Source organism: Balaenoptera ricei, chromosome 9 (genome assembly GCF_028023285.1).
Source record: "Balaenoptera ricei isolate mBalRic1 chromosome 9, mBalRic1.hap2, whole genome shotgun sequence".
Taxonomy (NCBI): domain Eukaryota; kingdom Metazoa; phylum Chordata; class Mammalia; order Artiodactyla; family Balaenopteridae; genus Balaenoptera; species Balaenoptera ricei.
The window spans coordinates 76654850-76682108 of NC_082647.1; the positions used below are offsets into that span (position 1 = coordinate 76654850).

The 27259-nt window shown below is 38.3% G+C and overlaps 1 protein-coding gene across 4 annotated transcripts in view; it reads left to right on the forward strand.

The window, feature by feature from the left end:
* The window catches only part of KLHL7 (kelch like family member 7), a 57158-nt gene that overhangs the window by 18859 nt on the left and 11040 nt on the right, over positions 1-27259 (forward strand). For all 4 annotated transcript variants that reach the window (XM_059933989.1, XM_059933991.1, XM_059933990.1 and 1 more), the window contains 6 exons: positions 454-556; positions 1455-1548; positions 1822-1946; positions 4363-4538; positions 6858-7032; positions 14324-14466. In XM_059933989.1, coding sequence (XP_059789972.1) covers positions 454-556; positions 1455-1548; positions 1822-1946; positions 4363-4538; positions 6858-7032; positions 14324-14466 — 816 coding nt within the window. The remainder of the gene's footprint in view (positions 1-453; positions 557-1454; positions 1549-1821; positions 1947-4362; positions 4539-6857; positions 7033-14323; positions 14467-27259) is intronic.

Consider the following 27259-nt stretch of genomic DNA (forward strand, 5'->3'; position numbering starts at 1 on the left):
AAAATGCAGTGTGCCACCTGCATTTTATCAAGGACAATTTTTAAAAAGCAGATTGTTATATTTGAAAAACCATCAAGGACATTGCCATTAGGTCATTTAATGTCCCCATAAAATCTCACCATGAGAAATATCTTAGAATTTGTGTCAGAAAAAAAAATTTGGCTTCCCCCAAAGATTAGTAGACTACTTTTTTTCTGATTATAAAGATCTTTTCTTTTTTTTTTTCTGACTGTTGGGAAGCTAAGTGCCAAGTTTTGATACAGCAAACTCATGACAGCAACTCTGTAAGTCCTTCCTAAATAGGTTTTACATTAAAAACAAAATCTGTGCTGGAAAAAGACTGGATTTAAATACAAAATAGAGATAAAGCATTTGGCAAGCGCCTGTTTTATATCTTCGCTAAGCCATGCCCATTGAACCCCTTTTAATTTTATTTATTTCTCTCTTGATTAGAAAACATTGTGTGATGTGATCCTTATGGTCCAGGAAAGAAAGATACCTGCTCATCGTGTTGTCCTTGCTGCAGCGAGTCATTTTTTTAACTTAATGTTCACAAGTAAGTATCTTAAGATAAAACATAATATTTTTTCTATGAGAATTAGGTGGGGTCTAATTGAAAATATACCATTTTTCCCAGTTTTAGAAGCAGTTAAGTTAAGGCCACAGAACAGTGAAGAGATTGAAGAGTGGTCATGGTGATGACTGATCAAAGGAAAACTGTCCTTTCATTGGCCCTAAAGGCCTGAAGTCTTTATTAATGGAGATATAGCTTCTGCTTGAATACCGGGTTTTTTTCTTAACCTCCGGTAGAAAGGCAAAGGAGCAGATAAGTCTTATGGCATTTTATCTAGCAAGTTAAACTAAATAAAAATGAAATATAACATATTATACTAGAAAGAACCCTAGTTTGGAGTTGAGAATTGGGTCCAAGTCCTGGTTCTACTTAGTACTGCTTGTGAGCTTGATCAGGTTATATAATATATCTGCCTCAAGTGTTCTCTTTAGTGCTCTGGCTACCTACCAGGGTTTTGGGGAAGAATGAGAGCTTTGCTAGTGAAAGCTGACTATATATATAATTGTCATTGTTCTTGTAGGTTTGTTCCAGTTACATCAGAGGCATTTTGCCTGTAACAATTTAAGAGAATGCTACCAAATTAATTTAGGAGTTGGGGAAATACTAAATGTAGTTTTATGTCTCTCTGTTCACTTGGGCTTTTTTTTTCGAAGTACACTAATTCACTAATTTCTTAAATTATTTTAAGGCACATGTCAAGTATGGAGAATTAATTTGCATTTATTATAGGAATGTGTTGGGCTTTCTGAGGTATTTTCTTTCAGAGAGGTCTCTGTCCTGTTATTTTTCTCCAACATTTAACACAGCCTAGAATGATCGGGTTCTTCAGTTAAACTCAGGGTAGTACCCATGCCATTTATGTTTCTTCTCTTTGTATTAGCTAACATGCTTGAATCAAAGTCCTTTGAAGTGGAACTCAAAGATGCTGAACCTGACATTATTGAACAACTTGTGGAATTCGCTTATACCGCTAGGTAAGTTAAGGATCGTTTCTGTTGTGGAGGAGTAAGGTCGGGATCTGCCATGACAAAGCGTTGTTGTAACAAATTGGTGTGCTCCAGAATCTTCAGAATGAAAAACTACACGGGTGGTAGGGGCGGGGCTTGAGGATCCTATGCCATACTAATTCAAGGGCTGAAAAGTTTAATTTTTTGTTTAATTTCGGGGGCTAGAAGGATACATTCTATGGTAGCATTATTTAAATAATAAATTGTAGAAAATTAACTTTCACTTTAACTTACTTACAGAATTTCTGTGAATAGCAACAATGTTCAGTCTTTGTTAGATGCAGCAAACCAGTACCAGATTGAACCTGTGAAGAAAATGTGTGTTGATTTTTTGAAAGAACAAGTTGATGCTTCAAATTGTCTTGGTAAGAAATGAGATTCCTATTTTTAAAAAAACCAAAAAACACCATTAATGTGTATTTTAATAAAGAAAAAAAGCATGGTTATAAGTGTCCTCATTTAATCTTTTTTTTACCCTCATTTAATCTTAAAGACATTGTCCACTACAAAATTTTCTAGTAATATATTTTATTTTATTTATTTATTTATTTATTTTTAACATCTTTATTGGCATATAATTGCTTTACAATGGTGTGTTAGTTTCTGCTATAAAACAAAGTGAATCAGCTATATGTATACATATATCCCCATATCCCCTCCCTCTTGCATCTCCCTCCCACCCTCCCTATCCCACCGCTATAGGTGGTCACCTAGTAATATATTTTAAGAGGAGGTTAAGGAGATACATATTAACCTGGGCAGAAACAAGCCATAAAATACCGTATCAACATTTTCCAAAATAAAAAATAGCCTCAGTAATGAGTTTTTGTGTGTTTAGGAAAAGTAGTAATGATTTACTTCAGAAATGACAGAATGATTCAGTATTAAAAAACCAAACATAATATACTATACTAACATGCTATAGGAAAAAAATACTTAAAATCATAGCAACAGATGCTGAAGGAACTTTTGTGTTTTCAGTGCCCATTCCTAATGTTTAAAAAAAACTCTTAAACTAGAAATAAAATACCTAAGTTAACCTATATGTGTCTGAAACCTAAAGCTAATATTCTTTGCATGGAAACATGCTACTGTTCAGCTTTGTGCTGAAGATTTCCATCCATGTAGTCAATCAAAAAAATAAATAAGGTAACAATAAAAGTTTCCTTATCAGGCATAATCAGAACAGTAGTTTGTTGGCTAATTTAAAATTTCATTAACGCAGTGAGTGGTTAAACAAGATTACATCTGTCATAAAGGTGTTATTTTAGTGTAACATAATAATATACCAATCTGCCAATCTCTGACTGTAAGACCAAGTCTATGATTTGAATACTGATCCATTGTCTGTCTTTCCTAAATCACATCAATAATATATTATCTATGATTTTTTATTTTTAGTTTCCTTAAAATGAATTGATAACTGAGCAAGACAGTCTGATTACAGAATCCCTCTAGAATTTTGCAGTGTTTTCCCAGATTTTATCAGTTGTCCTGGTTATGCTTAATTTGAGCTGTTTTCAAGTCTGTCATAAACCTTAGAATTAGTTTTCATAGAAGCAACTGCTTTCTTTTCACATTCATATTTTATTGATCTGCATGATACTTAATTGGGTTGCATAATTACAACAAATTCAACTGCCAAAACTTAGTTAAAAAACAAATACTGGTTCTTGGTGAAAATATCATTTCCCTGGTGGGAACATAAATGTTCAGATGTAGCAAACTGTGAGCACGTAGCATGCCATGGCATTGGTCGGTGCATTTAGAAAATGGCAACTAATCTGACAAGTCACTAGCAGGCATCAGTTATGAGAACCTTTATGGTTATAAATATGAAAGTGTCAAAACTATCTGAAGACAACATGAAGTTGAAACATGGAAAATCAAAGCTAATAAACTAAAAAGAATTTAACTGATGACTTTGAACGGAGGCCTGCCACAAATCATATACAGTAATCAGTGGTTTTATTTAGCAGAGGTTGGCAAATTTTTCCTATAAGGGCCAAATAGCAAATATTTTAGGCTTTGTGGGCCACGTGTCACGTGTGGTCCTTGTTGCTCCTCTTCCTACTTCTCCCTCTCCTGCTTCTCCTCTCCTTCCCCTCCCCCCCCTTTTCTCCCCCACTCCCTCTTTTTTCACAACCCTTCAAAAATATGAAAAATGTTCTTAGCTGCTGACCCTACAGCTGGATGTGGGGTGGATTTGGCTCATGGACAGTATTTTGCAGACTCCTGATACAGAACATTAATAATCAGTTAGGGGGGATCTTCCCTCCTAAAGAGAAAATAAAATAGCTGAATGGAAAATATATGGGGTTTCTATGAAGAAAACTGTTAATTACATTGAAGATCATTGAAAAATGTAAGTGGAGATCTATGTCATGTTCCTAAGTGGAACTCCTCCATGTTGCAGAACAGGCAACTGTCCCTAACGTAATCCAAAAATTCAGCAATCCTAATTGAAGTCATATCAGGATTTTTAAAAAGTAGAATGTTATAAGCATATTTTAAATTTATTTGCAAGAGAAAATGTTATACCAGTAGCCAAGAAAAGTTTGAAAAAACACTGAAGGGGGCCTGTCGTACAAAGTACCAAATTCAGCCACACAGAAGAGAGTATATTGGCATAACAACAGACAAATCAATGGAAAAGAAAAGGATCCAGATTTATGAAATTTACTGTCTCATTTTCCTAGAGTCATACTTAATCTTTAATGTATATTTGTTTGTTTTTTAAGGTATTCATTTTTTATTCATTTATTTTCTTTCTGTGTTCAGGTATAAGTGTGCTAGCAGAGTGTCTAGACTGTCCTGAATTGAAAGCAACTGCAGATGACTTTATTCATCAGCATTTTACTGAAGTTTATAAAACTGATGAATTTCTACAACTTGATGTCAAGCGAGTTACACATCTCCTCAACCAGGACACTCTGACTGTGAGGGCAGAGGATCAGGTGACTAAATTGGCTTCTCACATTTTTCTTAGTAAAAATGTCCCTATGGATTTCTTATGCTTCATTTTTGGATACATGACAAAGAAAAGAATCATATTAGGAGAGAATGTGTTCTTTACACTAATTCCAAATTCTGTTTCATAGGAAAAATAAGTTTTGGGTGCTTGTAGGGGCTGGCTCTTTGAGAGACAGGCCACTTGTAGAGATGCTATTGGGTCAGTAAAACAATGCCTCCCCCAAAGTTGTCCACATCCTAATCCCTGGAATCTGTGAATGTGTTACCTTACATAGCAGTTGAGACTCAGCAGATGTGGTTAAGGATCATGAGAGGAGGAGATTATTGGGTAGGTCCAATGTAATATTTAAGGGTGCTTAAATATGGAAGAGAGACAGAAGAGTCAGTGTCAGTGTGATGTGATATGAGATAGACTTGGTTGGCCATTGCTGGCTTTGAAGATAGAGGAAGGGCCGCAAGCCAAGGAATGCAGATGGCTGCTAGATGTTAGAAAAAAGCAAGGAAATGGTTTCTCCTCTAGGCCTTCAGGCAGCCCTGCTGACACCTTGATTTTTGCCCAGTGTGTGACCCATTTTGGACTCTGACCTCCAGAACTGTCAGATAAACAGTCAGAGGTGTAAGCTAGGTACAGGTGTTGGGAACTGGATGGGGTAACACTTTGATATACAGACATTCACTTAAGCCCTGTTTTCAGTTCCCCATCCTTCTCTGTATTTTAAGTCAATAAGTTTGTGATAATGTGTTACAGCAGCAATAGGAAACTAATAGAGGTACAGTAAGATCGCATGCTTTGAGTTACTTTTGTTTTAGAGATAAAAGGTTTGCACTGAGCCATATTCTTTCTCCCAGTCTTCATGGCCCAGAGTATTAGTTTGCAAGTTGACGGGTTGGACCTGGAGAACCTGAGTAGGCATAAAGAAAAAACTCAGTTATATGATCAAAATTGACTGACTTATATATAGTATAGAAAGGGAAGAATAAGTAATTTTAGACTGAAGAAACCTGACAAACTTGATGAACACTACCTACAGGTTAATATCATCAGTGATATCATGTACCCTTGTGTAATGAGGATGGCATGTTACCTCTGTGTCTTCCTCCCAAAAAAACTGTAACCCCAGCCTAATCATGAGAAAAACATCAGACAGACCCAGATTGAGGGACAGTCTATAAAATACCTGATCAGAACTCAAAGCTGTCAAAAAGTCCTCAAAAACAAGGAGGGTCTGAGAAACAGTCATAGTCTAGAAGAGCCTAAGGTGACATAACCACTAAATGTAATGTGGTATCTTTTATGGGATTGTGGAACAGAAAAAGAACATTAGACAAAAACTATAGGATTTTTTTTTTTTTTAAGTATGGACCTTAGTTAATAATAATGTATCAGTATTGGTTCATTAGTTATGATAAGAGTTTCATACTAATGTACTATTTTAACAACTGAGTGCAGGGTGTATGGGAACTCTGCACTATCTTTGCAACTTTTCTGTAAATCAGAAAGTATTCCAATAAATAGTTTATTTAAAAAAACAGACCAATTCCCATAAAAAATTAACTGTCTCAGACTTAGGGTTTATTAACACCAACCCAAAATAACTAATGTAACTAACTCAAATGTGTGTGGTAGATGTATATGTATATGAAATAATGGGTTGGTATTCAGTGTATTTAAACTAGTGATTTATAAATCCAATTATGTTAATAAACTTGGGCTTGTTTGGTACAGTTAAATGAATACTACCATATTATTTTGGAAAGCAATTCTTATGTAAATATCCTATAATTTATTTTTTATATATAGAATTATTATAAAGTTTCCATAAAGTAAATAAGTCTGTCAATTCATTATTCAGGAATAAAATCGTAGATGACCTTCATATCTCTTGGGGTAGAAGGCCTCTGAGGAAATTAACCTGTTTTCCTGGTACCATGTGAACATATATTGAAACTATCATTGACCAATAGATATTTTTCAGTGGAAATGTACATCATATCTCCTTCCAAAAAGGAAGCTATGTTTTGTTTAAAAACAATTATAGATTCAACATCCTACCTGTCATTACATTACGTAGTAGTAATTAGTTTTAAAGAACATATTACCTAGAAGAATCACTAGAGCATTGTGTAAACTGTTCTGAAGTGCAGATGGTGTTTGGGGATGAAAGCAAATATCTGGATAAAATATTGGGGATAAGAAGTTGTGTCTTCATGAGACTCTCCGCCTTCAACGTGAGAGCAAACATAGGTAATTGGAAGTGCTGCTGCCTTCTAAGAACTGTACTATGCTGTTTTTCTCCCCTTAGGTTTATGATGCTGCAGTCAGGTGGTTGAAATATGATGAACCTAACCGCCAGCCATTTATGGTTGACATCCTTGCTAAAGTCAGGTTTCCTCTTATATCAAAGAATTTCTTAAGTAAAACAGTACAAGCTGAACCACTTATTCAAGACAATCCTGAATGCCTTAAGATGGTGATAAGTAAGTTGCCTTAATATCCATTTATAACTTATCGTGTAGCCAGTTTCTCATGGGCTTAAAACCGTTCAGAATGGATCAGACTCGGTAGGCAGGGAGAAACGCTCAAGACTTTGCGCTTCTGGATAATTAATCTATTGGGGTTCTCAACTGTCTATCTGGAGGGAACTTAGCCTCAGCCCTTATTTTATAGGAACATGTGTGATAGAAGTTTAAAAATTACTTATGCTTTGTCTCCTTTTGTGTACAATAACTTTCATTCACTTTGGTTTTTGTGTTTCCTTTTTAAAATAATTTAGCCAAGTAGTGTACTGTGATCACATTTTCTTTCTTAAAGAAAAAGGTTTGTTTGTTGTGCCTGGAGCACATTTTTTGCCACATTTTTTTTTTCATTTACTTAATTTTTCTTGACTTGCAGGCTAAGTTCCAAACCCTCTGTAAAATGCCTCTTAATAAAATTGTCTGTACAATTAAACAATCTGTTGCTTTTATTTTTTGGAAACACATTTATAGAGCCTTCCTTCTGCCTATTCCAGTATGGAGTGTTTGCCCTTTAGGCTTAAGGCACAGTTCTTGTCCTGGGACTTCCCTTCTCTGCCACACTGGGATGTTCTGTCACTCCTTTCCTAAGATAGGTTCACTATCTTCCTCAACCCCAGGTCTTTACCTTTCTTAATTCTGTTTGATTGAACATATCCTTAAAAGGTTCCTGAGAAAGAATATATGATCAATAAATATTTGGAGATTTGACAAATCTCATACCTTTATTTTATTATAAAATGTTGAAAGATAGTTAACCTGGGTATAGAATTATGTTGAAAATCATAGGCATTCTCCATTATTTGCTAGCTTTCATTGTTGCTTTTGAGAAATCTGATGCCAGTTTATTTATTTATTTATTCTTCCTTGTAAGCATTTTAAATCTTTTTTTTTTTAATCCCTGGTGTTTTGAAAGTTCACAATAATGTACCTTGGTGTGCATCTTTTCTTTTTTTTTTTTTCTTTTTTTTAAGTTATCATATTGGGTATTCTCTATCTTTTCAGCCACAGATTTCTCAGTTCTTTATTATTGATATTGTGTTTCTTTAGGCATTGAGTCTCTAATCTAAAGTCTCTCATTATCCATCTTTGCCTCTTTGTTCTATCTTCTTGGAGATAGGCTTAATTTTTCCTTCAGCACTTTTTTTTCTTTTTTTTTGGCTGCACCGTGTGGCCTGCAGGATTGTAGTTCCCTGACAAGGGGTCGAACCTGTGCCCCCTGCAGTGGAATTTCAGAGTCTTGACCATTGGACCACCAGAGAAGTCCCATTAAATACAGTTATTTTATATTCTGTGATTGATAATACCAATATCTGAAGTCTTTGAAGACCAAATGCTGCTGTTTTTTCATTGACTTATTCCTGGTGGCTTAATTCTTTGTGTTTTGTAATTTTGGATTGGGAGCTCATATGTATATATTTATATATATATATATATATATATATATATATATATTTATATATATATATATATTTTTTTTTTTTTTTTTTTTTTTTTAATATTTGTTTATTTGGCTGCTTCGGGTCTTCCTTGCGGTGTGCAGGATCTTTAGTTGCGGCATGTGGGATCTAGTTCCCTGACCAGGGATCGAACCCGGACCCCCTGCATTGGGAGTGCAAAGTCTTAGCCACTAGGCCACCAGGAAAGTCCCGTGAGCTTATATTTGATCGATCTTAATCTCCAGAAATATTGGGAGGTGTGGTTTGTATTCCTCCAGGTTTTCCCTGTTTTGCGTAAGAGGAGAATAGTGTTTGCTTTTGCCAAGTGCCCTGGACCACAACAATCCAGGACTACTTTGAGTTTTTCTCAGCTTATGTGTTTCTAGACTTGTAGACAGGTAAATTCAAACTCAAACCTGTATGAGCTGTCATTATAAATTCTCAAAAGAGGGAGACTTTACCTCTGCCTGGAGGTGAAATTGAAATAGGCAGATTACTATTTTTCCTTTTTGCCATTAGACAGTTTTCTTAGCTTATCTTCATCAAAAGTATAACCAATACAAGTGATCCAGCTTTAGATAGAGCTCTCAGTTCCAACACTTGTGCAAATCCAAGACCTAATCTTATTTCCCTCATACAGCCAATAATATCAATTTCTAGGTTTCCAGTATTATCGGAAGCTTTCAGAGTAGCTCCAGGGTCTCTTAACGCTCACTATTCTGGTGTTTAGTTCACTCTCCATTTTTGGGCCTCTGATCTTAGCTATACACTTAAAAGAATGTTTCTTTTATTCTTTCCAGCATTATAGTAATTTTGTAGCAGAAAGTTATTTCTGAAAGTCTCAACTGTCATACTGCTGTAAGTGGAAGTTCAGCTTGTTCTTTAAACAGGCATGAAATGTGTAGTGTATGACTGTGATATGCTGAGATAAGTATGCTCCTGCTAACTCTACCAGGCTCTTCTTGAGTTCCCATTCATCTTAAACCAAAAACCACATGGACAGTATCCACACATGGGATAGCAGTATAGGTTTCAATTAATATGTAATGAGCAAGAAAGCCTCTCCTAGAAGGTATTTAGAAACCTACTTTGAAACCTTAAGTTGTTTTTGGCATTCATCTGCACATTTCATTTAAGGTATCGCTGGTTTCAGACACAAAATTAAGGAAGGAAATAAAAGAGAAATGAGAACTTTCATTCCTGCCTAAGATACCCTTCTCAAGAGTGGCAATAAGTTTGAGTGTCCTGATTATTAAATAGTATCACTTGCCTGTTAATTTGGAAGTAAAGTAAAATTTCTGTCAGACTCATCACATAACTACTACCTAATAATATTGTTGTGGTTTTAGGTAAGTTGACCTAATAGTGTCCCCTAGTTTGGAAAAGTATTACAATATATCCATATAATGGAATGCTCTATATTTACTAAAAATATTTTAGATGAATATCTAATAATATAAAAATTTTTCATGAGTGGCAAAAGTATAAGACAGTGCATGCTATAATACCTTTTGGTTACAGTTATGGTGTCAAGGGAAAAAAAAGAGGGTATGAATCAAGGATATATCCTTGTGAATATCTACATTTAAGGGCTGGTAGACAAAGAACCGGGAAAGGAGAGTTCACCAAGCTACTTGAACCACAGGCTGGTATCTTTTTTTTTTTTTTTTTTTAACATCTTTATTGGATTATAATTGCTTTACAATGGTGTGTTAGTTTCTGCTTTATAACAAAATGAATCAGCTATACATATACATATATCCCCATATCCCCTCCCTCTTGCGTCTCCCTCCCACCCTCCCTATCCCACCCCTCTAGGTGGTCACAAAGCACCAAGCTGATCTCCCTGTGCTATGCAGCTGCTTCCCACTAGCTATCTGTTTTACAATTGGTAGTATATATAAGTCCATGCCACTCTCTTACTTCATCCCACCTTACCCTTCCCAGGCTGGTCTCCTGATAACCAAGATGTAGGGAGTTTTAAGAAGTACAGCATAGGTTGCCACTAGTTTCTTGAAGTACAGGGATGTGAAAGAAAATCAGGCCAAGAAGATGCCTTTAGATTAGGACTTTCATCTTTTGGATTTCACAAGTTAATATCAGATTTTTTGTCATGCCTCTATTTGCAAACTCTGTGTTATATTTCTGGTTTCATTGGGTAGAGAGCTGCACCTGTTTGTTCATACATGGTGTAAGCTGTTGAAGATAAATTAGCCAGTCTCAGTGAAGTATTTAGTTCTTATGTGGATTCTGAATTGATTTAGAAACAGGATACCAGGATTATTCAAGAAATCCAAACAAGTGTGGGGATTAGACTCTTGAGCAGGAATCTTTGGTTTTTGTTACATTTTTTTCTTTTTCTTTTCCTTTTTTGTTTCGTCTTGTTCTAATAAAGAACTGTGAGTTCTAAAATTCCTTGACTAGGCACAAGCAGCTGAGACTCTTCCAGGCTTTGGAGCCTGGGTAGAGCTCAATGGAGGAAAGAAGGCCTCCCTTCTTCAGATCATCAGTTACCTTCCTATCATCTGATTTAGGGGCTGCCTTTTGAGAGAAGAAGAAAAAAGATGATAGGAATATAGAATAAAACTAAACTGAAAGAATTTACAACTAAAAGAAAACAAGTCATAAAAACAAAATGAAGAACACAGTCAAAACCATAACAAAGGGGCTTCCCTGGTGGTGCAGTGGTTAAGAATTTGCCTGCCAATGCAGGGGACATGGGTTTGAGCCCTGGTCTGGGAAGATCCCACATGCTGCGGAGCAATTAAGCCTGTGCACCACAACTACTGAGCCTGCGCTCTAGAGCCCGCGTGCCACAACTCCTGAAGCCTGCGCACCTAGAGCCTGTGCTCCGCAGCAATGAGAAGCCCGCACACCACAACGAAGAGTAGCCCCCCGCTCGCCACAACTAGAGAAAGCCCGCACGCAGCAACAAAGACCCAACACAGCCAAAAATAAATACATAAATTTATATTAAAAAAAAACCATAACAAAGGGTCAGACTAAGTTCTTATTCAAAATTTGCAAATGACAGTACCTGACTCTCAAAGGAATAACTCCCAAAGGAATAAGCCTAAGGAGCAAGGCGTTTCTCAGGGAAAGGTGCCAGAGAGTTTGTCCCCAGCCCTGTCCTGGGAGAGAAACAGCCCATCAGTGAAGGAGTTTGTGCTTCCTCCAGGGTCGACATGGTTAGCCACATTCAGCCAGTGGCCTGTTGCCTGGCACAGTTCCCTCCTGTTTCTCTCCTTCCCTGCTGCCTGTCTTCTCTTGTTGGGAGTCTTGTGTTCATAGATTCCACAATACACCTCTTCCCTGTGTGGAGCCCTCACTAGAGCAGCGGCTCCCAAACCCCACAAGATCCGTTCAGGTGTAGTGTTCAATAATTCGGATTTCTGACACGTTTCCAAGTGATGCTGCTAGTCAGGGAACTATATACCTTAAGAACTACAGTCTTAGACCTAGAGTGGGAGAGGAGGGAATGAGGAGAAGTGGTTTCTATAATTGTAAAGGATTGTAAAAAACAAACAAATGAAGAATATATGATAGAAACCGTATGTGGCCTGCAGAGCCTAAAATATTTGCTCTCTGGCCCTTTACAGAGGAAGTTTGCTGACCCCTGACCTAGAGCAGGCTGCTGAGTGTTCCAGCTGTTCTAATGCACAGTGCTTCCACTCCTACCCTGAAATGGAAGGAGATGCTAGCAATATTGATACTGATTTTCATTCATTCACAACCTGTTTTCCAAACGTGTCTTCTCTATCTCTCTTATAAAGGCCCAACACAGCCTCATGAACAGAAGTGTTTTCTGCATGTATTGAGAATTGCTTACTTTATTTTATTTTTGGATCAGTAATACTGCACATCATCTACAATTCAAAAAGGTATAAAAGGGTATATGGTGAAAAGTAAGTCTCACTGGAGGTAACCATTATTATCTTGCACATCCTTCCAAAGGTAGTCTTGAGTTTGTGCATATACAGTAATTTACTGACATATACTTGTATAAATTATGTATAAAAATATATATGAATAAAGATATAAATTTTTTAAACAAATGGTATCACACTCTGTGTACTCTTTTACGTCTTGCTTTTTTTCTTTCTTTTTTTTCTTTTGGCTGCGCCACATGGCTTGTAGGATCTTAGTTCCCCGACCAGGGATGGAACCTGGGCCCTTGGCAGTGGAAGCCCTGAGTCCTAACCACTGGACCACCAAGAAATTTCCCATCTTGCTTTTTTTCATTCCACATTATTTCTTGGAAATCGTCCCATGTGTACATGTTACCCTTCTTCATGTTTCTCAACAGCCACATACAGTATTCCATTATGTGGATATACCGTAATTTTTAACCACTTGCCTGACAGTGAACTTTAGGTTGATAAAATCCTAAAGGGGGAATTACTGGCTAAAGGGTGTGTGCATTTGTAATTTTCACAGATCATCCTGTGCTGCCTTCCAGATAATTTGTACCCATCCACATCCCCACCAGCAGTGTAAGAGCATGCTGCTTCCTTTGTCATACCCTGTGTTCCAGATAGTTTGATCTTGTACAATCTGATGAGTGAGAAAGTATGATTTTAATTTGTATTTCTCTAACTAGAGCAGTTGAGCATCTCTTCATATGTTTGAGAGTTATTTGTAATTAGTTCTTTTTCTGTGAACTTTGTTCAGATTATTAATCTAATTTTCTGTTAGTTGATTGTCTTAATATTATTAAGAATATCCTTAGGTCTTTTATATGATTTATAAATACTTTCCTAGTTTGTCATTGTCTTTTGATTTTGTTTTTTCTTTTTTGCCATGAAGTAGTTTAACTTAAAATTTTATGTAGTTCTGAATACTTTTTTCATAGTTTCTGTGTTATTTGTCTTTTCTTAGGCTTCCTCGTTCTGGGCCTATTTTTTTTTTTAACTATCCGATTTTTCCTATAGTTCGTTTGTGAGGTTTTTTACATTTTAAAATATTCTATTGATTTGGAATTTGCTTTAGAGTAAAATATGAGGTAGCGGTACAAATATTTTCTCCATATCATTGTCTAACATCATTTATTGAACAATCTACCTTTCCCACACTGATTTGAAATGACGTCTTAAAAGTTTTTAACTGTTGAGTGTCCCCTGACTTGACAAAATTAAGGAATTGCTTGAAGGAAAAGGGTCATGTTAGATCACAATAGTTCTGAATCCTCACTGCATTTTAGAATCGTCTAAGCAGTAAGTACTTCTCAAAGTTTTATGTGCGTCTGATTTACCTTAGGATTTTGTTAAATATGTGGATTCTGATTCAGTAGGTCTGGGATTCAGTATTTCTAACAAGCTCCCAGGTGCTGAAGCTGCTGATCTTTTAACCACATTTAAGTGGCGATACCAGTGCCTCAGCCCTACCACCAGAGATTTTGATTTAACTGGCCTGTGGTAGGGCCCAGGTATAGATAGTTTCTGAGATTTTCTAGGTGATTCTAATGTACAGTGAAGATTGAGAACAGCTGGGTTGGGAGATCTGCATTTCAATAATTAGTATTATGGCAGCTGTTGCTTGAAAAGCCAGATAATTCCCTGGTATTTTAGTAAGTGGGTGGGACAATCTTAGCATTAATGGTGATGGCTGAGAATAATAAATTGATTAGGACTCAGATGATTATACATTTCTCCTGCCTCTTCTCCCTCACTCTTTCCTTAAATGCTATAGAGGGATGATTAAAAAAAAAGAAAAAAAAACAGTTCCAGAAATAAAAACACTATTTTGTTCGGGTATTTCCTTTTCAAAGTATTAAAGTGCCTGAAGTTCTTGAAGAGTTGCCATGTATTTTTCTACAGGTGGAATGAGGTATCATCTCCTGTCTCCAGAGGATCGAGAAGAACTGGTAGAAGGCACAAGGCCGAGAAGAAAGAAACATGACTACCGCATAGCGCTATTTGGAGGCTCCCAACCACAGTCTTGTAGATATTTTAACCCAAAGGTAACTAATTTTTATTCTTGTTTTTGTTTTTTTTTTTTTTTAAATTTATTTATTTATTTATGGCTGTGTTGGGTCTTCGTTTCTGTGCGAGGGCTTTCTCTAGTTGTGGCAAGTGGGGACCACTCTTCATCGCGGTGCGCGGGCCTCTCACTATCGCGGCCTCTCTTGTTGCGGAGCACAGGCTCCAGACGCGCAGGCTCAGTAGTTGTGGCTCACGGGCCCAGCTGCTCTGCGGCATGTGGGATCTTCCCAGACCAGGGCTCGAACCCGTGTCCCCTGCATTGGCAGGCGGATTCTCAACCACTGCGCCACCGGGGAAGCCCTTGTTTTTGTTTTTAAAAGCACTGAGCACATAGACACGCACCTACCACCAGTAGTAATAACTCATATAGGAGATGTTATAGTTTATGGTGTTCTTTCATAGACCTTACAAGATACATAGTTATCACCTTCATTTTACAAATAAGGAAACTGAGGGTTAGTCAGATTTCAAATGTTTCCATGATTACTCTGGAGTGCTACATGGTAACCATTATCAAAGAAAACGGGAAACAGTTCTAGCTTCTTTTGTTAGGAGGTCCTTGCATTCATTACAGCTCCTTGCTTTCCTTATGTGCGATTTTCATTGAAAATCTGCTTCTAGAGCTATGTGGGTTGTTTTTTTTTTCCCCTTAGTAATTATGTTTGAATATAAAATAATACACAGTCATTCTAGAAAATGTGGAAAATCTAGACCATCGTGAAGAAAAAAAGAAAATTACCTTTAATCCAATCATCTAAAAAAATATAAACTTATTTATTTTTGGCTGTGTTGGGTCTTCGTTGCTGCACACGGGCTTTCTCTAGTTGCAGCGAGCGGGGTCTACTCTTCGTTGCGGTGCGCGGGCTTCTCATTGCGGTGCGTTCTCTTGTTGCGGAGCACGGGCTCTAGGCACGCAGGCTCAGTAGTTGTGATGCGTGGGTTTAGTAGTTGTAGCTCGTGGGCTCTAGAGCTCAGGCTCAGTAGTTGTGGCGCATGGGCTTAGTTGCTCCACGCCATGTGGGATCTTCCCAGACCAGGGCTCAAACCCGTGTCCCTTGCATTAGTAGGCGGATTCTTAACCACTGCGTCACCAGGGAAGCCCCAACCATCTAGAAATTATTACCAATTTTAATGTGTTTTCCATTATGTGTTATGCCAGTTGGACAGCAGAGCCTGAGTCATAGGTCTAGGAACACAATTTTTAAAAATAGGTTATGAGAAAATGCACTCATATTTCTACCCCTTGTTTCTTAGAACTGTGTTTTTTGGCTGTGGGGGAGATAATACCATATTTTGCTGTTACTACATGTATTGCCCAAGCAGAGCAGATACCATAATCCTAAAAGATAGCACCCCGACCTTGCAAGGTGGTACCCATAACTGATGTTGAATCTTAGCGCTTAATGGTCTCTTTCAACATCTCACAGGCCCATTTTTTGTTGATGATAGATAACCTGGTGAGTCCAGAGCATCCTTTTTACATCAGGATACTTCTGATACTTCTTTCTCTGAGATGTGGGTCCTTGGAGGCTTTCTGTGTAATACTGCAGTGGTGATATACAAGGCATTTATAAAAACACATATGATGGTGTTGTCAAGAGTGCGAAAGACAGCAAAGGCCAATCCAAATCTAGAGTAAGTATCAGTTCCAGTGAGGACAGAGCTTTGTCCCTTCAACAATGGAAGGGTTCCAGTGTAGTTAGCTTGGTGTTAGGTAACTAACTGGTTCCCTCAAGGTGTGATAACAAATCAAGTTCTTAGAATCGGTCAATATCGCCAACAAAGTGGGTGCTAGCCAGTAGTGGACAGCCACATTGGCCTCAGGGAGGGAAAGTCCATCAGCTTCTGTAGCCACTGATTTAATGCAGTTACTGCATGCATATCTATCACTGCCACTGGAGTCACTCATAAGCCCATTGAGCAAGCATCGGATTGGGGAGGAAAGATATAGATGCAATCCCGTCCACATGATTATTAAGAGGCTTTGATGCAGTTGTGGGCACTCTGGTAAGAATTCATGTGGGACCCAAATTTGTTTCCTTTCTGGAGTGCGTTCTACATTATCCTTCCTCAGATCTCCTTGTCAGCAGTCTTTCGTGCTTGCTTATAAAGTCTGTATCCATCTGGGAAAACCATTAGTCACCATCCGAGAATGGATAAAAACTGACCTGAGGCTTTCTCTACTGAGAGGTATAATGGACATTAAAAGGAACTGCTTGAAAATCTGCCATATCAGGATATGTCTCTTCTGTATTATCCTTCAGTACCATTCCTGAAGGGAGTATAATGCTTAAGCAGTCCACTTTTGGCTAGTACTATCACAAATGAACCAAGCTCAGGTCTCTCAATTTTGTCAGCTGATCTGTAGGGACCACCTCCATGAAGACATAACCCTGGGTGAGGGAGAAGGCCTACTGAGTAAGGGTTGTGATTATCCCATTTGGGTATTCTGTGCCTTTGGGACCTCCATATGCCCAGTTTTATGTTTAAATACTAGATCATGGGTTGAAAGCATGCTATTTGTGATTTGGTAGGTCAGGGAAAACTGTTCAAAATGGGTTAATGATATGGTCACCTGGTGTCCCTTGGTGTCAGACATTTGCTGTCTGTCAGACCCTAGTAGCCAGCCAGGAGCTATTTACTGACAAAATGGTACCTGCTTAAAGTAGGTTGGCCTTGCTCCAGAATCCCACAGGTGTGCTCTCTGGTCATATTGAGACATGCCTGAAGTTACATGCAGCATCTCCATCAGCATCCCAATGCCCTAGGATCACAGGATAGCCTGAGCAGCTGAGCCGTATGATTATAGCCTGTCCCACTTAGAAAGTTTACCCAGTAAAAGTATAAATGTAGGACACCCAAACACAGGATATGTGTCATCTGTAAAATGTTAGAAGATGGTTGGGGCAGCAAGCTGTCCTTCCTTTCCAAGGGGCTATGCCAACATGCTGTAGATCAGGGCTTGCCAAACTTTTTCTATAAAAGACCAAAGAATATTTTTAGCTTTTTAGGCTACACATTCTCTGCCGTAACTGCTCAACTCTGATGCTGTAGCAGGAAAGCAGCCATAGATAATACGTAAACAAGTGGGCATGGCTGTATTCCAATCAGATTTTTTTTTTTAAACAGTGTGATGAGGTTTTTTTTTTTTAATTAGGTTATTTATTTATTTGTTTTTGGCTATGTTGCGTCTTCGATGCTGTGCACAAGCTTACTCTGGCTGCGGCGAGCGGGGGCTACTCTTCGTTGCGGTGCGCAGGCTTCTCATTGCGGTGGCTTCTCTTTTTGCAGAGCACAGGATCTAGGCGCACAGGCTTCAGTAGTTGTGGCACGCGGGCTCAGTAGTTGTGGCTTGCGGGCTCTAGAGCGCAGGCTCATTTGTGGCGCACGGGCTTAGTTGCTTAGCGGCATGTGGGATCATCCTGGACCAGGGCTTGAACCCATGTCCCCTGCATTGGCAGGCGGATTCTTAACCACTGAGCCACCAGGGAAGTCCCTCCAATCAAATTTTATTTACAGAAACAATCATTGGGTTGGATTTAGCCTGCAAGCCATAGTTTGCCAACCCCTGCTGCAGACCTGTGGACATCTAGGGACTCTGAAGTGACCAACACTGTACTCTAGGATAACTTCTGTCCTGTGAAGCACTTGTCTCACCAAGACATACGGGATCCTTTCCATTTTCTGTTCAGTTCTGTTTCTTGAACTGATCAGTATTACAGGCATCAATATGGGAGACCTTTGGCAAGGTGAGATAGACCAGGGCTCCTGCAGCTGAGATTATAGCAGACAGTTAGAGTCTAGAGATCTTGAGGTCAGACTATGAAATTATTTTATTTTCCCTGCCAGTTGAAATTCCATGTAATGATCTGGGTAAATAGTAACAGAAATACACGTTAGCCAGAGTGTTAACTACAGACCAAGTTTTAGTCAATCTGGTCCAGTAAGGAGACCACATCTGGCCCTGCTACAATAGTTAGAGTCACCAGTGTGAGTCATATAACTCATAGAGTATATATGCTGCCAGATATCAAAAAGACCTCCAAGGAAAGAGTATCAGGTTAGATTGGTTAAATACCATCATATTTGGACTGTCCCTGTGGGCTGCTCTCAGGTCATATATCTATCTCTGGTCCATTCCTCCATCTCCAATATATAGGCTGATTTTTTACTAAAGACTTCTAGCTTCCTTTCTTAGTAGAAGACTGAGTGACTGGCAGGTACCATGAGGTTTCATGGCCTGTGCAATACAGTTCAATAAGCACAATGTCAGTGTGCTTAACAGGTTGATACACCTACACATCTGTTTCATACCAGGTAAGTTTTAAAACTACTAACATTTCAGTGGCTATTTAATTTCACTGTTTTTAATTTTTCAGGATCCTTTTGAGTCAACAGCAGGAAATTTGTAAATAAACTTTTTTTTTCCAAGGAAAATCTGAAGTCATAGGAGCTTAATTAAATCTGTAAACCACAGCTTTCAGCTGTTGATAATAGTTACACCCCTCTTGTTTCCCAAAGCCTAACTTTGGTGTTGATTTTGACAGTTAAAAGGCAGTTAAAGTATGTTTTGGTAGAAAATACTTTATCTTAAAGTAGATGTCTATTCTGATGTACAGGGGGACAAGGAGAATCCTGACTTCATTTGGGAGACAGCACTGTTTTTAGAATAAGGCAAATATGGAATGACTACTAGCACTTTGTTTTTGGTCTGTAGTTGTAACACTTCCCTTAATTTTTTTTTTTAAATTGGACAGATGAAAAAAAAAAAGATGGATATTCTGCACGAGCCTGGAAATGAGACTGTAACTTCAGAATTCTCATTTGATGTCTTACTTTGCTCTTATAAATGGCACGTTCCTAGTGCTCTTTTGTATACTCAGTCACAAGTTTTTAGACTTCCAGTGGAAAAATTTAAATAACTGAGGATATAACTACCAATAAAAACATCCTCATTCCATCAGTTATTACTTTATTCCCTAACGCTGACACCATTAGAATCCCATTACAATATTTATTAAATATTTCTATTAGAAGTACCAACCTCTCCTTTCTTTCTGCTGAAAACTTCATCTTGAAAATATTCACTATTTACTATTATTTATAATATTTTAATATAAGTTGGTTGTCTTTATTATTTCTAATATTAAAACAATTGGGAAGGCTGACTTCATTATAAGTTATTATTATTTACCTTGAATCTCCCAAGGTGAACATTATTTCATTATTTAAGTAACTGCTTAATAATAAGTACTGTATAGGAATTGTTTTAAAATTCTTGAACTTAATATTTTCAGAGATGCTAAAATGGTTTTAACTGTCATTAAACGGAACCCATTGATGTGTGTCCTGTACCAACCCAAAATGATTATTTTCACTGAATTGATCTCCTTCAAAGAGACAATTTAAGCAGTACTACTTAATTGAATTATCTAGAATTAAGCCAACATCTCTATAAACTATTATCTTTAGATATTCCTTGGATATTGTTCATGAGAGGTGGCAAATATTTGTATTAACTGCTGACTGAAAAATGATTAGAAAGAAAATCTTAACATTTTTTCTAGTAGATAAGTAGATAAAAGATAAAGAAATCTTGGGTTGCTATATTGAATTGAAATGATACTCTTCTTGTCAGGGTCCTTTCATGAAGCCTGCTGAGTCTCCCCTTCCCCACCTGTACCTGTTTTTAAAGTTTTCAAGTGCTTATTGATTGCCAAAAGAGTTTTTTTTCTGAATCCAGTGCTGTGTTCTCTTAGAATTGGTGTTCTCAAATTGTAGTATGGGAACGTTTTATGATATTGATGCCAAATAAAAGTTGACTTAATTGACCAGATTATTTGGACTATTCTTGTCAGTGAAATCATCAGCTTTGAGGGCTTAAAACTTTGTAGGGGTCTTGGCTCACCACTTTCATATGGTGGAGAAATAGGAGACTATGGGACTTCCCTGGTGGTGCAGTGGTTAAGAATCTGCCTGCCAATACAGGTTCGATCCCTGGTCCGGGAAGATCCCACATGCCACGGAGCAGCTAAACCCGTGCGCCACAATTACTAAGCCCACGTGCCGCAACTACTGAAGCCCGAGCACCTAGAGCCCGTGCTCTGCAACGGGAGAAGCCACCACAGTGAAGAGTAGCCCCTGCTCGCCGCAAATAGAGAAAGCCTGTGGCCAGCAACAAAGACCCAACGCAACCAAAAAAAAAAAAAAAAAAGGAGACTATGCTCTAGAGAAAAAGGGATTCTGCATATTCCCTGGCAAAACCAAACAAGGAGTAAGACCAGCAGAGTGAGGACTAGACTCTGTAAATTGCAAAGGCAGAAAACCATATGGTGCCATATTTTATGGAACCATCAGTTTCTTCTCCTGAGTACCTTCTTCTTTTTTTTTTTTTTTTTGGTCTCACCGCGGGGGCTTGTGGGATTTTAGTTCCCCGACCAGGGATTGAACCCAGGCCCTTGGCAATGAGAGCACAGAGTCCTAACCACTGGACCGCCAGGGAAGTCCCTCTTAGTACCTTTTCCTACTTAAAACTCTGAGGTAGACTCATCACTGAGCTTAGTGTCTGGCCCAATGTGGGTAGTCAAGTTTGTGAGGATGAATGAACCGGTATAACTTGATATAATATTTCATAAGCAATTTTGTCAGTTGGTTTTTTTTGTTTGTTTGTTTGTTTGTTTAATTTTATTTATTTATTTATTTATTTATCTATTTATGGCTGTGTTGGGTCTTCGTTTCTGTGCGAGGGCTTTCTCTAGTTGCGGCAAGTGGGGGCCACTCTTCATCGCGGTGCGCGGGCCTCTCACTATTGCGGCCTCTCTTGTTGCGGAGCACAGGCTCCAGACGCGCAGGCTCAGCAACTGTGGCTCATGGGCCCAGTCGCTACGCGGCATGTGGGATCTTCCCAGACCAGGGCTCGAACCCGTGTCCCCTGCATTGGCAGGCAGATTCTCAACCACTGCGCCACCAGGGAAGCCCTGTCAGTTGGTTTTATAGGACTGGATTTAAATATAGGTGGACCCTAAATCAAAAGAAGTGAAGTTACTTTCAACACAAAACACATTTTCCTCTTGGAAATATTGTTTACTAAAGGTATCACAGTGCCTTTTCTCACAGTATCATAGCTACCTTCCCTCTTAAACAGGCCTTCACTAAGGAGACAGTCCTACGCTGTCATCAGGGTGGAAACTGGCAGTTATATGTTGCATGTGATTTTAAAAGACCTGTGTGTAAAAGAAGTGTAAACCTTATAGGAAAATGGTGTTACATTAAAAAATTAATGAAGCTTTTGTAAGAGTGCATCAGTAGTGTTTGTCACCAGCAAAAGAGTGTTGTAGGAGCAGTATACTGGAGTCAAAGACTGAGTGTTGCTAAAATGATCAGGGGCACCTGTAAGAACAAAATATCCAAAATGGACAGCAGTAATCCCAGGTGGTTTGGACCTATAGCTGTGTCCCACAGGGACTGATGTTGCTGGAATGCAAGTGTGGGCCAACATGGGTATCCCTTAAGCTTCCTTAGTGGTCAGTATAACAGGCGCCAGTGGTAAAAATCAGTGTTCTTTGCCGCTTATGCACAATAAGTATTCCTCATACCTGTTTGTTTGCAGGCAGTTTGGTTAGACAGGTGGTCCTCACATTCAAGTAAAAGAGACTGGAACACATTCTGAGGTAAATTCTCAGTAGAGTGCCTTCCTAGAATGTCTTCCAAAATAGGAATATTGAGAGCCTCTGTTTTGTTTTGTTTTCAAGCATCTCCATAACACACTTTTGTAGTTTTGTTGTAAAGTCAACCTCACAGCCCTTGTACCCTACAAAGGTGCAGTACCTGAAGTTCCCACCTTCAGGGATCAGTTTCCTTTTGTGTTTAGTCACTGTGCCTGCAAAAAACCCCAGTGAAAATACGACTCACCAAGAGAGGGATGACTTCAGACTCTCTGTAAGCCACAGCCAGCCATAATTATTGTAAATTAACAGATCAGTCCCCTTAAAGGACAGAGAGGGCAGAAACAAAGCTGTAGGTATTTGATTGAGGGCCACAGGTGGGAAGGGATAAGGAGACTAGGGATGATAAATCTGTGTGGTGGTGTTTTAAAGGACTCTTGTCATCCTGGAATTAGCTGGAGGGTGGTGGCTACATAAATGCAGGGCTAGTGGGTAAGAGGCTGAGCGAAATCACCAGGGAATGAAATAAATATTTACTGTGCCATGTCATTCAAAAATTACTGTTGGCTACCTTTGGTAATTGTTCATAAGATGACCCAAAGGCACAGTAAGATCTTTTATCCTAGAAGTATTAAATCATGTTCAGATAGGTTTCTTGTCATATTCTTTGAACATTGGTGATTCAGTATAAGAGAAAGCTAACCTCAGTTGCTATAAACAATAGCAGATTGTACCATAGCATACTGTACAGTTAGCTGGTTATAAACTGCAGTTTGAACAAATATTTTGTCATATATTACCAGTATGACAGTTCATCTAGAATTTGAAATTTTGGGGTTGGACTGCAGCAGGGATTATGAAGGAGTCAAACGCAAAGTGTATGAGATGTATACAAGCTTGAAGCAATTAGAGAACACAGAGGCTGAGGTTGGTGAAGCTGCCCCTGAATGTAACCAATTAAAAGTCCCGGTGTGGGATAGGTAATGACAGCCTTGGTGGTCTGAAAAGAAGAGATTCCCCTGGGTTGAATTTGTCCATGGAAGTTTTCTTTTTTTTTTCTTTTTTAAATATTAGATATATGTCCCCCAAACTCAATGCATTTTTTTAAATTAATTTATTTATGGCTGTGTTGGGTCTTAGTTTCTGTGCGAGGGCTTTCTCCAGTTGCGGCAAGCGGGGGCCACTCTTCATCGCAGTGCGCGGGCCTCTCACTATCGTGGCCTCTCTTGTTGCGGAGCACAGGCTCCAGACGCGCAGGCTCAGTAATTGTGGCTCACGGGCCTAGTTGCTCCGCGGCATGTGGGATCTTCCCAGACCAGGGCTCGAACCCGTGTCCCCTGCATTGGCAGGCAGATTCTCAACCACTGCACCACTAGGGAAGCCCCATGGAAGTTTTCTTGAGGGACACTTACTGGTAGAGTTTAGATAGGAAGAAAGAGAAAGAAAAGAATATATTGAGTCCTTAGTATGAATATATCTTTTTGGTTTGATAAGTATGAGTATTAAAAGTTTTCATAAAATGCATACAAAGTATTATTTAACTGAATGGAGTCTAACTTTTTGCTTTAAAAAAAAAAGAATTTAGATATAGGTGGAAGAACTGAAGGACTGACCCACTGGTCTTTTTTCTTTTGTGAGACCTTTTTTTTGGTCCCTTGTCTTGTCTTCCTTCCTCCCTCCTTCCTTCTTTCCTTCCTTCCTTCCATTATTTCTAAAAGAAAGCAGCTGTTTTGTAGAAGGAGCATTTCAAGTCTAGGTATAGGAGCTTAGGCAAGTCAGCCTTTCTGAACTTCAGTTTTCTGGTCTATTAACAGAAGGTTTAAATCTTAGAATTTGCGTGAATATCAGTTATGTTCATTTGACTCTTTGATCTTCATTCACTGAGTCTCTTTCTCCCTGCCATCCTTAAGTTTTTCTCATTTTCCCATATTTAAATGTAAAAAGGCTTACCATCTCCATTTTGTTTTTTTCTTCCCCCTGCCTAACTCTTCCAAACCCCCTGACTGGGTGCATTATCTCCTATACTCCACACATCTGAGACAGAGTTGATGTTTGTCCCATTGGTGAGAACGTTTTATTAAATGGATATGTTACTGCATTTTGAGATTTGAGATAATCATTTAAAGTATAATATGCCTTCCTGTGCCAAGATAAAAAATTACACGTCAAAGTTCATCTAAAGGCAAATCTTGTCATTGAGATGTCTGGCAAGGTGCTAGCGCAGAGATGCTCCCCTGCTATTTCATGTATTTTTTACTGAAAGGACAAGAGCTGATATTGAGCATAATATTCATATGAGGTTTCACTTTTGAACTGAGTTTCATCTCACTTAAATTTCTGAGTAGATTTGAGTTGTGTGTCTTGGTGGTATGGTTTTAGTTTGAGAGTGGAGTGGGGAGAACATTTTGTGACTTTATAAAACAGTAGTGATTCTTAATTAGTAATTCCCTTTGAGCTGGTGTCTGGCCTCACTTCCCACTCCTTGCTAGTTTTAACTGATCAGTAGCTGGGAACTGCCCGTTGATATGTTCACTGTTCCTGAGTTTATCTAGCAGCTTACAGTAGCACAGTCACGTCCTGCCCACCCACTGCCAACTGTGGAAGCCTTTTTTCTAGCTGTGATGCTATGTTTTATGAAGAACTTAAGTTACAAGAGTATTTTCTTCCAATGGCTGATTATTAAATCCCTTTCTGGACTTTGGGAGGTTAATATGTTTACAGAAATATCTGTGTGATCCCATTGAAAATGAGTGCATTTCAAGGTGGGTACAGCCTAGGAAATTAAGCACAATCAAGTGTTCACTTCTGAAAAACTAGAGTGCCCTAATAGTGTGCTATTTAGAAGGAAGGCAAAGACTGTTTCTGATCCGTCTTGTAGTTGAAATTCAGCCACGTAGTATAATAGCTATTTAAGTGTTTAAATTTTTAAAGCCTTAACTTAAATTAGTTTTAAGTCCACATTTCTGTTAAAACATTTAGTACTATTATAAGCATCTGACGTGAGAAGTTGTTTTCTTTGTACCATACTTTTGGTACTACTTGCCTGGTTGTTGTATTTACTTTTTCTGTTTAAAAAAAATAATATATGCTCATTGTAGAAAATTCAAACATAGCAAGATAAAAAGGAGAAAGCCAGAGTGCTCCCAGCATAACAGACAGTCATCAATAGTTGGTGAACATCATTCCAGTGCTCTCATTTTTTTTTTTTAATTTAGAATTTTTTATTTTTTTAATTTTATTTTTTGTTTTTGGCCGCACCTCGCGGCATGCAGAGCTTCCCTGACCAGGGATCGAACCCATGCCCTCTGCAGTGGAAGCACGGAGTCTTAACCACTGGACTGCCAGGGAAGTCCCCAGTGTTCCCACTTTATATATGTGAGATCATGCCATACGTGCTATTTTACAAAAACTTTTTTTTACTCTCTCAGCATTTATATTGTGGTGGTATTTTCATGTCAATGAAAATACCATCCTTTTGAAGGGCTGTGGAGTATTCCTCATAAGGATATGTAATATTATCATTTATTTGTAATAGTGACTCTTTCTGTTTTGTAAGTAAGTTCATTTGTACCATTTTTTTAGATTCTACATTATATGTGGATATCATATATTTGTGATATCATATATTTGTCTTTCTCTGTCTCACTTACTTCATTCAGTATGACAATCTCTAGGTCTATCCATGTTCCTGTAAATGGCATTATTTTGTTCTTTTTTATAAGCCACAGTGTTTTGATGTACTTTTCATGAAACTACTTCTAGGAATGTTGTGGCATTTGGCCTATACCTCCTCTCTCCCCTAGCTTTGCTTGATTTTCTCTCAAAATGATGCAAAATAAAGTTCTCAAGTCTTAAAAATAAAAAGTTTCTTTCATTTTGCATTTTGGTTGTCTTGATTATTATTAAAATTTACATCTTTAGTGTTTATATTATTTGAGGAGTCATGTGTTTTCAGAATAAAGATTATATAAAATCAATCCTTACTCTCAAGGAAAATAGCAGGCTGATGTTTTTACCCTAAGGCATTTGGAGAAAAATATTACAGCCCTTCAACTCAAGAAGGGCTTTCACTTTCACTTCCTGTAGCAGTGTCCTACAGCTGAAAAGTCACACAAGACAAGATGTAATGGCATACTCAGTCATCAACTGCAGACTTCAGTGTGGTGGGGATTCAGAAAAAGGAAATCTGAGGGAAGCTTGCAAAAAGAAAAGGAGTCTTGAGCTTGAAAAAAGTCTAGAATGTGATATATCATAGCAGAGGCAAGAAAGGCTGACTGGGACCAGGAAAGACAGGACTTTATACATGGGTATGTCTGCATATATATGTGTGGATGCATACATGGGTGATGTGTCAGAACTTAAGAAATCCTTCTACCTGTGTTTTTTCTAAGCTTTCCAGTTTTCTCATTTTCATATCTTCTCAGCAGCTAAGCATAGAACCTTGCCTGGAATAGGTACTCAATAAAAACTGCATTAAATTATATTTTTAGGGTAACAATTTCCTGCCCACACACGTACACTGTGACTCTAGTGCTATTCATCCGTCTGTTGCTAACATGAAAGCTCCACGCCCCTCTAGCTTGCCCTGTAGCCTGTGAGTGCTGGGAGCCATAAGTAATTCTTCCTCCACCTACAGGCCCCAGGTTGGGAGTGGTCCCATGACTAGAATAAGACCTGGCAAAGATATCCACTGAGCTGACAAGCCTGACTTCCCATCTGTTTTTTTCCCCTCTCTGCTTGCTTCTTCAACTACACACATCTCCTAGGTAGTGTAATAAGTTATTAAAGGGCAAACGTTAAATCACATTCTCAGTACTCTATTTTGGATGTGGGGTAGATTGAGGGAATTGGGTAGATTTCCAAGGGAGGTTGGCCCATACACACACAGAAAAAAAAGACCATAATCTCCCCTGCGTACAACCAAAGGCAGATATGCTCAAACATAGGTGCATTTAACACCTGACAGGTATATTTAATGAGCCCAAATGTAAAGCATTACATTTTATCTGAAATAAAGTCTATTTTGCATTCCAGGTAAAAAGAAAGATCATTTCACTTATCTGCGTAGAAGATGAACTATTAGGGAGAATATTATTTATAGCTAGTA